Source organism: Penaeus monodon, chromosome 26 (assembly GCF_015228065.2).
Source record: "Penaeus monodon isolate SGIC_2016 chromosome 26, NSTDA_Pmon_1, whole genome shotgun sequence".
Classification (NCBI taxonomy): domain Eukaryota; kingdom Metazoa; phylum Arthropoda; class Malacostraca; order Decapoda; family Penaeidae; genus Penaeus; species Penaeus monodon.
Genome location: NC_051411.1, coordinates 8,998,929 through 9,011,358, shown reverse-complemented (window position 1 = coordinate 9,011,358; position 12,430 = coordinate 8,998,929). Strand labels below are relative to the sequence as shown.

The 12,430-nt window shown below is 25.8% G+C and overlaps 1 protein-coding gene across 1 annotated transcript; it reads left to right on the top strand.

Annotated features, from left to right (window-relative positions):
• Window positions 1–11,553: 11,553 nt before the first annotated feature.
• On the top strand, window positions 11,554–12,085 carry LOC119589731 (the record flags this gene model as incomplete). Its single annotated transcript, XM_037938311.1, is given in 2 exon segments — window positions 11,554–11,803; window positions 11,959–12,085. Coding segments are annotated over 2 exon segments (313 nt in total), but the record flags the coding sequence as incomplete, so codon positions are not given.
• Between the last annotated feature and the right edge of the window lie 345 nt (window positions 12,086–12,430).

Genomic DNA, 12,430 nt, shown 5'->3' with positions numbered 1-12,430 from the left:
TAGGTATTTAAATTATATATAGTTTTTTATTGTTTTTCTATGAGAATACAAAATATATATTTTTTTAATTTTAATTGATATATGTTTTTAATTTTTTAATATACCCACTTATTTATATATACTATCACTTTTTTATAATTTTTTATTTTTTTTTTTACTCCATAATCTAATAATAATGATTTTAGGTTTTTTTTATAATAAATAATGTTTATAAAAAATAATAAAATATATATAAATAATTAAAAATTAAAATATATATACATACAACAACAAACAACAAAAACCCAACAACAACAAAAAAAAAAAATAAATAATATTATATAAATATATTAATTTTAATAATATAATATAATTATATATATTTATAATATAATATAATAATATATATATACTAAAAAATAAATGTATAAATAATAAAAGAAAAAAAAAAAACAAAAAACCCCAAAAAAAAAAACAAAAAAAAAAAAAAAAATTTAAAATACTATATATTATTTATAAATATATAAAATAATATATAAAATTATATATAAAATAATAATATATAATAATATATATATATAATAATATATATATATATAAATAATATATAATAAATATATTAATATATTATATAAATATATAATTACATAATATATTATATAATATTTTAATTCTATAAATAAAAAATTTTAACTATAAAAAATATATAATTTTTTAAAAAAATATATAATTAATATAATTTATAATTTTTAAATTATATATCAATATAAATATATATAATTTTAAAAATATATAATAATATATATATGTATTTAAAAATATATTATAATATAATATAAATTTTTTCATTTAAAATATATTATATAAAAATTATATATAATATTTTTATTATATATATAATTTTTAAAAATATATATAAAATATAATATAAATATATTATATATTAATTAATTTTTTATTATATATTAATTATATTATTTAAAATTAATTGGTGTGGGGGTGTGTGTGTGTGTGTGTTTTTTGTGTGGGGTTGTGTGGTGTGTGTGTGTATACTTTTATAAATAATAAAATTATAATTTTTAATATGTATATATATCAGATTATATATGTATATATAATTTAATTTTAATTTTATAAAATTTATACATTTTTTTAAATGTTTAAAATTAATTTATGCATATATTTTTGTGATATTATGTTTTGATACTTTTATAGTTTATATGCATATATATACAACAAAATATTTTTTTAAATAAAATAAAAAAATGTATTGAATATAGTGTACATGTGTATGTATAAATTCATGTATCAATAAATAATAATATATATTAATATATATATTATTTATATATTTTATATATGAATAAAAAATATATTTTAAAAAAATTATGTATATATGTCTGCATATCCCTTTTTAAAAATTAAAAGTTTTTATATTTTGTATATATATAATACATTGTTTTAAAAATACACACATAATATATTTACATATATGTATGGATTATGTATTGTGTGGAATATGTATAGGGGGATAATGTGTATGTATGCATGTTAATATATTTATGTATATATTAAGTTGCCTATTATGTGTATATGTAGGGGATATATATGTATATATGATGTAATGTGTTATAGAAAGTCCTGGGGGAAAAAAATTCTTATCGGGAAGAGGAAAACCAAACGGCTGGAAAAAATTTTTTTTTGTAATTAAAAATTTTTTTTGGAGAATGAAATCTCCATCATCATGCAAAAAAAAACAGGGACAAAAAAAAATTTTAATACAAAATAATAAAATAAAAAGTAAAAAAACATGAAAAATCTTTTAAATGGCCCACAAACAAAAAAGGCAGTATAGCAGGTGCAGTTCTAACCAAAAAATGGGTGGTTGGCAGTTTACATGGAAAAACGGGGTGGTTGCAGTGGAATTGTTGTTCATTGCGGCTTCATAGTTTGAATTGGAGTGATTCTGTATGATCAGGTCAAATCTGTTAAGGAGGGAGGTAAAGATTTTCAAAAGTTTTGCAAAAGGGGGTTTTTGGGGAGGTGAGAGTGCTCTCTGATTGCTGAGAAGGATGGATTGTTAGCTCAGGCCGCCGGTTGACTTGCCTTAGTGTTAAAAATGCGGGGGGGGGAGCCTCGTGAGGTTGACCCCACTTACCTAGCCTGACAGTAGGACAATAAATAGGAAACCAATTTGAACTAATTCAGAGTCACCTTTTCTTTTTTTTTTAAGAAATTTCTGATAGTGTTAGAATTAAAAAACAAACGAAAACTATCTGGGGATAGATTGTCTGAGAATTTTTTTTAATGATTTTCTGAGATCAAAACTAAGACAGCCCATATATGAAGTTTTATTATTTAATGTTTTTGTTGACTGTGGTTTTGTTGCTTTTTTTTAGTAGAATTTTGACAAAAAAATTGCGGTGCTTGTGAAAGATAAGATGGGTACCCTTTTGAAGCGAAATATTCCTTAGGAAGAATTTTCTTCATGAAAACGTTCGGTTAAAAAAATGCGAAAGCCGGTTTGATAATGTAGTAAGGTTGTTAAGCTTGTAAATATGGGAATATGCTAAATAATAAAGCCGACAGTGAATGTGGGTTTCCTGTAGGTATGGTGAAGAGACGTTTTTATAAAAATTTATGCATGTATCAAAAAATGATAGTTATTATTTTGTTAAATTTCACAAGTGATTTAATGTTGGGGTTTGTGAATTCAATATGAGAGGAAAAGGGGTTTAAATGTAGAGGGGTCTTTAAAAAGAAAAAAAGTATCATCCATGTAACGACGATAAAATATGTTTTAAAATTTTAGAGGACAATATTCACCAAGCTTTTTTTGGGTGGCAAAGGAATTATTGGCGTAACAAGGGCAGTGGGATCCCCTTTCTAAACCCTTATTTGGTGTAAATAGTCATTAAACTAAAAACTGAATTGTAGCAGCTAATCCAATAATTTTTTAAACGTCTTATTTAGACCATACAAGTTTTAAAAGTGATGAGGCGTTTTTTTTAAATTAGTCATGGTTTCTTGGGGGGGACATTGAAATAAGATTCTATTCAAAACTTCCATATGCAGGTTTTTGTGGGTTTAAGGGCCGATTTTTTTGATAAAATAGAAAGAGAGAGCCGTTTGGTTTTCCTCTTTTCCCGATATATAGTATGTATATAAATATATACATAAATACATATATTATATATATATATATATATATATATATATATAATATAAAATTTATGTTTTATGTTTTGTATTTATGTATGTATATGTATTTTCATTAAAATAATGATTAATATATTTAAATTTTATATTTTATGATATGTATATGTTTTGTTTTTATGATATGTAATATATATTATATATTATATATATTATATATCTATATATATTTGGGTGTATATATAAATTTATGAATATATTCATAAAAGTATATTTGTATATATTTTTGTATAATAGGTATGAATGAATGCATTATGAGTTTATATCTGTAAGTATTTATATATATATATTTATATAATATTATATTATTATATATAAATACTTGTTTTGTTTAGTGTTAAAAAGGTAAGTATAGAAACTATATGATGTTTTTATCTGACAGTTTTATTTTATTTTTAATATTATATATATATAAATATATATTATATATTACCATATATAGATGCCATGTATATTTTATTATATATATATATAATATTTATATATAAATATATTAATATTAAAAATTAATTATAATATTATATTTTATATAAATTATATATATTAAAATTTTTTATTATATATTTTATATTATATATATATATAAATATATATATATAATAATATATCTAAAATATATATAAATATTATATATAAATTAAATTATATTATAATAATATATATATATATTAAAAATTAATTTTATTATAATTTTTATATATGATTTTTATATTATATATTTATATATATTATATTTTATATATATAATATTATTATATAATAATTATATATATATATAGATATATATATAATAAATTATAAATATAATAATATATTATTATATTCTTAAAATTTATATATAATATAAATTATATATATATATATTAATAATTATAAATAATATATATATATATATATATATTTAATTTATTAATAAAATTATATATATATTATATATAAATTAATATAAAAATTTTTAATATTATATATATATAATTTTTAAAAATATTATATATATATTATATATTTTGGGGTTAATAAATTATTTTATTATTTAAATATATCTTTTTTATTTTATTTATAATTATTAAAAATTATATTAGATGCAATTAATATATATTATAATCTTTTATATATATTTTTAAAAATTATTTATTTTAAAATATATAATATGATAATATAAAAAATATAAAAATTATATTATATTTTATATTATTTTATATAAAAATATATATATTTAAAATATATAGTTTGGGTATATTAAATTTTTAAAAAAATATATTTAAAATTTTTTAATGATATATATTATATATATTTTTAAAAAAAATATTATATAAAATAATTTTATTTAAAATAATAAAATTAAAATTTATTATTTTAAAAATAATATAAAATATTAATAATTATATAAAATTATATATTTAATTTTTTAAATAAAATTAAATATAAATATATTTATTATAATAATATAAATAAATATAATTAATAAAATATAAATATAATTAAAAAAAAAAAAAATTTTTATTATATATTTGTTATATTATAAAAAAATATAATATTATTATTAAATATATATTTAAAAATATAATATTATTATATATATTAATATTATATATTATTAATAGGTATATACCTATATATTTAATTATATTTTATATAAATTTAATTTATTTAAAATTTTATAATTTTTAAAAAAAATATTAAATATTATACATATGTTTGAAAAAATTTTATAAAATAAAAAATTAATTTTAAAAATATTTAATAAATTTTAATAAAAAAAAATAAATATATATTATAAAAATATTATATATATATATTATATAAATTAATTAATATTATATATTTAATTAAATATAGTAAATAATATAAATTTAAAAATATAATTATTTAATATGTATATAATTATATTAATATATTATTTAATTTTTTATGAAAATATATAATTATTAATTTATATTTATTTATATAATTATATATATAATTTATTATATATATAAATATAATATATAGGTATTGTTTTATATATATAAAATATAAATTATAAATAAATTAAATATATTATTATATTAAAATATTATTTATATAATATTAAAAAATTTAATCTTTATTATATATAATAATATATAAAATTATATTAAAAATAATATTTTAAATTTAATTTTATAATATTAAATAAAAAAATTTAATATTATTATAATAAATATTTATATTTTAATATATATATATATAAAATTTTTTTATTTTTTTTTATTTATAAAAATAATTTTAAAATATATTTTATTAATAAATAAATTCTTTAAAATAAAAATATTTTAAATAATTAATTTTAAAAATAAATTATAAAAAATAAATTTTATAAAAAATTATAATATAAAATAAAATAAAATAAATAAAATAATATATTATTTATATATATTTTTTAAAAAAAAAAAAATTTAATTTTTAAAAAAATATATAATAATAATTTTTTAATTATTAAAAAATATAAAATTATTAAAAAAAAATATATTAATTATTTAGTTTTATTTAAATTAATTATAAAATTTTTATTTAAAAAATTAAATTAAAAATAACAATTAATATTTTTATAAATAGTAAATAAACTTTTTTAAATTTTTTTTAAATATTATATAATTTTAAATATAAATTTAATAAAATAAATAATATAATTATTTATTTTTATTAATATTTTTTTTTATGAATTTTTTTTTTAAAGGATATTTTAAAAATTTTTATATTTTCATTTTATAATAATTTGTTTATAAAATTTTTATTTTTTTTAAAAAAAATTTCTTATTTTTTTAATTAAATTATTTTTTTTAAAAAATATTAATACTTTTTTTTTTATTCTTTTTTTTTTTTAAAATATATTTTTTCATATATAAAATTAAATTAAAATTTATTTTAATATTTGTGCATTATATTTTCTAACTAATAAATTTTGTTAAGTGTTTTGGTTTTTTTTAAAAAAAAATACTTGTTTTTTTTTTCTTCCTTTAATGAAATTTTTTTTTTTTTTTTAAAAATAAAAATTTTAAAAATTTTACTTTTTCTTAAATTTGGTTTCAAATTCAAACCCTTTTTAACTATTAAATATTTTTTTTTTTTTTTTTAATTTTTTTTATTTAAAAAATTGATTAATATTTTATTAAAATATTGGGTTAATTTTATATTTTTTAAAAACCCCTTAAAAATTAAAAAATTTTCTATTATATTTTATATAATCTTTTAAACCCCTATTTAAGAAACAAAATTCTCAAAATTTTATAATTTTTTTAATTTTTTTTTTTTATAAAAAATCTTTAAAATTTTTAAAAAAATAATTTTTTAAAAATTGGAAATGCTGGAATTCCCAAATTGATTAAAATTTTTAAAGAAATTTAAAATGATTTTTTTTTCATTAAAGTTTTTTTAAAAAAAGTTAATTTATTTTTAATTTGTGATTATAAACGGAAATTTTGCTCAAAATATTATTCTTTTTGTTTAATTTTTACCAAAGTTTTTTAAACTGGTTTTGGAATAGGTTTTTTACACATTTATAAAATAATTGTTTTTAGGGTTTTGGTTGTAATTTGGGGAAAAATTTCATTTCCCCCACTTGGGGATTTAAAAATTTTTTCTTTGGGGGTTGCTCGTTTGGGTTCCCCTTCTAAAAATTTTTTTTTAGTTTTTTGGTTGCCAAGTTTTTTTTTCAAACAAAGTGAGATTTTTTCTTTTAATTTAAAATTTTTGGTTTATCGGTTGGGGCCCAAAAAAGTGCCGGGTTTTTCTAGTACCTCGTGCCCCTTTTAGGTTTTTTTCCAAAATTTCTCAATTTTTTGGCAACCCATTTTTAAAAGGTTGATAAAATTTGTCTTTCCTAAAATCCCTTTTTCCTTTTGAATCATAGCGTTTTCTTTTTGGGGCGGGGAATTTTTTTTCTTTAAGGAATTCTTGTTCGGGCTATTGGGGTTTTTAAAAAGCCTTTCTTGGTTTCTTACTGTGTTTTGATTTTGGTTTTTCTGGATAAATGTGCATTTCTCTGGAACAAAAAACCCTTTTGGGGGTTTAAATCCCCTTTTTCCCCTTTTTCGGGGCCACTAAAAATCATTTCCCTTTTTTAAGCGTGGCGGTTTTCATTTTCCATTTGGGAAAATTGAACAATTTTGGGAGTCTTTTTCCCTATAAATTTTTTTGGCGTTTTTGAATTCCTAGTTTCTTGTTTTCCCTTTTTCGGAGGTGAAGGGGAAAAAATTTTTCCTCAAATTCCCCGGGAATTCGCGGGTTTTGGGAATTGAGGTTGGCTTTGGCTCCTTCGGATCCGGGGCCTTTTTTCTTTTTGGGGTTTTTCGCGGAACAGCACTCTCGAGAAACCCAGTTTTAGGATTTTGGCCTTTTAAAATTTCAAAACCCGCACCTTTAAAAAAATTTTTAGTATATGGTTTAATCCAAAGGGCTAATTTCTTCGAAAAAATCTTTAAAGTTGGGTTTTTAAAATGGAATGCCAAAATTTTTTGTTTGGAAAATGTAAATTAAAACTGGGTCTTTTCCCTTTTTGGGGAAATTTTAAAAAATTTTTGCCCCCAAAAGGATTAGGGAATTTTTATCCCAAAAGAAAGGTTTCCTTGTTTCATGGTTTGAATGGCACGGAATTAAAACCTTTTTGGAAAAGTGCTGCAGCTCATAACATAGCTGCAGCTGGGGGTGCTGCTGTCAGATTCTTTAGCTGAATCATTTCTACGGTTATGGTCATTTCCCCATTGGGAATGCTTTGCCATATAATACGTGTGAATTCACATCAAACCAGGCAAGTAGTTCTCTTTCGATATGGCAAGGTTTGCTCGTTTCAGACAGAGACTTGGATGCATACGCAATAGGCTTGTGTCTTGTACTATTGCAGCACCAATGCCTTTTGAGATGCATCTACTTGTATGATTGTTGGTTTATTTGGATTGAAATGTGCCAGTGTTGCATCTGTGCACAGAATATCCTTATGTGTTCAAATGCTTTCTCGTGGGTCGGTGACCATGTAAAGTCTATTCCTTTTTTAGGAGACTTCTAAGCGGCGCAGTTTCATCAGCCAGGTTTGGGATAAATGGCGACATATAGGTGACCATCCTAAAAATGTTGCAGCTCTGTGACATTTCTAGGGCTCGGCAGTGCAAACTTGATGTCAAAGAGGCGTTGTATGCCAAAACTTACATCCGTGGCAGACAATTGCCCCCAGCGAGACATTCGCATTGTTCTGGGTGACTTCAGTGCGGTATCCGGCTGTGATCGAGCTGGCTACGAGATGTCTGTTGGACCCCATGGCTCAGGAGCTGATCCCAGCAACGAGAACAGCCACCTTCTCCTGGACTTTGTTAGGTCCCAGAAAATGAGGATTTCTGGCTCCTAGTATCAGTGCTCCAACCCGCATCACTGGACATGTTATAGTGATATGGGTACTGTGGCCAAGGAGACCGATCACATTCTTGTCAGCACTAGAAGGAGGATCCTCCAGAATTGCAGGGTTTACTGGAGTGCCAAGTTCTGTGGCACTGACCATAGGCTGGTAGTGGCTACCCTACGAATTCACTTTAAAACTTTTTGTCCTTCAGTGGCCACTCTAGGATATTTCACTTAGACAGACTGAGGGAGGAGGAGTGTGCCTGTGGGTTCACCACGATAGTCTCTGATCGATTCACAGAACTTGAAAACCTGATGGACCCAGTTGCTATGTGGGAGCCCTTCAAGCACAAAACACTTGAAGCAGCGCAGGAGTCCATTGCTGTACACCGGAGGGCAAGGCAGAATTTCATCTCCCTGGAGACATTGGAGGCTGCTTAACCTTTTATTGACAGGCTTAAGAACTCACTGAGATCATTAAAATCTAGGTGATATGTGGCAATGGCCAGACAGTGGGCGTGGGAGTCCGCTGTGTTAAGCCGAAACGTCCCGCTCCACTCGCTCTGGCATGTCGCCGCACGTACAAGCTTACCCTGCCGAGAGACCGTTTTCTATGATGTGTCTACATGTGACCGTCAATAACGGGTTAAGTGTGTCGCATGGCTCGGCAGAATAGCAATCAGGACTTGTGTGCGCTTTGGTGCGTAGGGCTCGGACATGCTGAGAAGGGACAAGGAACAGTCATCAGGAATATACTGAGGAAGTTCAGGGCCATTTCTTGGTAAATGACCTCCGTCCTGCTTACTAAGCCCTGAGAAAGCTGAACTCTAAGCCCTCCTTGCAGATGACTGCATTCCGCTCAGTGGATGGACAGATCATCTCGGGTCATGTTGGTGATTTTGAGCAGCTGTACCAGGTAGATCCTCCAACAGTTAGCTTGGATGCAAGTGGGATCACAATACCTGTGCCAGACCCACCATCAGTGAGAAACTCCTACCCTAACTGAAGTTATCCCTCTCTGGAAGGGGAAAGGGGATCATTGGGACTGTAGCAAACTACCATGGAATTACACTGTTCAGTATACCAGGCAAGGTTTTCACCAAAATTCTTCTGAAACAGATCCATGACTACTACTAAGGCACCAGAGACTGAAGCAGTCTGGCAAGTCCACAATAGATTGTATCCTAGTGCTTTGACTATTTGTGGAACGCCATAATGGGTTCGGTTGTGGGTTGCTTGCAGCCTACATCGATCTTAAGAAGGTGTTTAACTAGGTGCATTGAGAATTGCTATGGGAGATTCTGAGACTTAGGGGAATTCCAACACAGATTATTGGCCTAGTAGCAAGCCTAATACCAGTACTGAAGTGCTGTAAAGTGTGGTGGGGGGCTGTTTAACTTCTTCCTGTTAATTTAGGGGTAAGGAAAGGCTGTGTCCTTGCACCATCACTTTTCAACACCTGCATGGACAGAGCTACTACCCAAAGTCAGAGTGGAGCAGCATTGGTAATATCAAGGTCACAGACCTCAACTTTGCTGATGTTGGTAACCTATCTGAGTCTCTAGAATCACTGGTGGCAGATCTTGATGCATTTAGCAATGAGGTGAATCCTTAGGCCTAAAGGTCTCCTGGACCAAGACCAAGATTCAGGACTTTGGGGACTGGAATGGGAACCCGTTAGTCAATCCATGCTTGCAGTGAGGACTTTGAAGTCACAGAGAGCTTTGCATGCATACCTTGGTAGCTTAGTCCATATCTCTGGGCTGTTAGACCAGGAAGTCAGTAGACAGATTGGTCTGGCAGCAGTAGCCATGAACTGATTAACAAGAGCACTTGGAGATGTCAGTACCTATGCAGAAGATCAAACTACATGTCTTCAAGGCCTTGATACTGCCAGTTTTGCTCCATGGAAGCAAAAACCTGGACACTATCTAGTGCCTTGAAGTCTGTGTCTTGATGTCTTTTGTAACAAGTCTCTTTGCTGGATTATGGGGTACAGTTGGCAGTACCATGTGTCCAAAATATACACCATGAGACCAACATGGGACCTATACTTGCATAATCCATGATCTCCAACTCAGGCTATATGGGCACCTAGCTTGTTTCCCTGTGGAAGACCCTGCCTATCAGGTTGTCTCTCTGCGAGACAATCCTGGGTGAAGGAGGCCTGTTGGTCGATACAGGAGCTCATGGCTTGGGCAGCTCGACCAGACCTGTCACAAGAAGTTACAGATGGGCCAAGGGCCAGCCTGGAGACTCGCCATGAGGGACCCTTGTGGCTGGAAGTGAAGGGTGGATAAGGCCATGCACCCCGTCGGCATTAGCCCCTTAATGATGATGATGATGATGATGATAAAATTGACAGTTTTCCTCCATGGATAAGATTTTTTGGATATGGATGAGAGACTTGTATCTTATCAGAAGCATAATTTCTGTGAAAGATAGATAAGAAAGTTGTTATATTTATTTCCTTTAGTTTCATGGCTTTTATGATATTCTTTTCCTTATTTTATTCTCTCAAAGTCTCATAATTATCAAAACATGAATAGATATTTTGTTTGGAAAAATATCACAAGAGTGATTATGAAATATCCTTGATATTTACATTAAAAATTTTTTCAAACCAAAATGTTTATTACAAGAATGATGATATGCAAGAAAATTGAGAGTAATAGCAGTAATACCATATAAACTATAACCATGTGTATATATTAGAAAATACATATATATATACATATAATATATATATAATATATATATATATATATATATATATATAACATACATACATTTAAAAAATTAATATATATATACATATTTTAACATAATATACATAAATATATACATATATAACATATATATACATAATAAAACTTTATTATACATATATATATTATATATATATTATTTTATTATATATATATATATATATATATATTTTTTTTTTTTTTTTTTTTTTTTTTTTTTTTTTTTTTTTCTATGTAGATAGTGAAACCAGCCTTCAGAAACACAATATTTTAACAGATTTTGTCATGTAAATCTTGTTTTCTACAGCCCTCTTTCAACCACCTTGATGTGTGCTGAAGACCTGTACAGTTGTCGCGACCATGGCAGACCCATCTTGCACAGCACTACCATTGAACTGCGAGTGAAGCACGAGCTAGCAGCTGCTCTTATGGCTGATCATGATTCTGGACTTTACTTTCCCAATGACATCTTTGTGGATTTTTACCCGACTGCTTCTCGAGACTCCTTACAGGTGTGGGAACTTGGTGAATGATAGAGTAGTGTGTATTTGGTTAGGTTGTATTGCCTTGTGAGTTTTTATATTAAGGGTTAGAGTTCTTGTGTATTTGATAATAGTATGTTTTTTTTTTCAACAATCATAGTAAAATTTCATGTGGCTTTGAACAGATTGATGGAGGCATTGTGACACCACTAAAGATCAGTGTGTCACGCCAGCAGTACAGACAAGTTATGAAGACTTTGTCCAACTTATCTGTGGAGGCTGATACCCAGTCAACAGATGGACAAACCTTAGGTTAGTTGTGAACTTTGTCATGGCAGTTAACCCGTTACTGCTGAGTCATGTGTATAGCCGTCATAACAAACCACTTGATCTGCTGAGTATGGCTATTCACGTGGCGACATGCTAGAGTGTGTCGAGGGGGAAGTTCCGTTACATGTAATGGACTCTCACTTCCAGCGGTTGGACGGTTGCCAGAAATCACTGGAGTCTATGACGCCAAGAGTTAAATAATTAAAAAACCGGAGGGAAGTATAACCCAATCACCCCGGGATATTTATGTCTTTTTAGTCACCTTGTTGTTTTGTGAATTTTTTTAAAATACAAGATGGCTCCAACTGTGCTCAAGCTTCGTTAAAG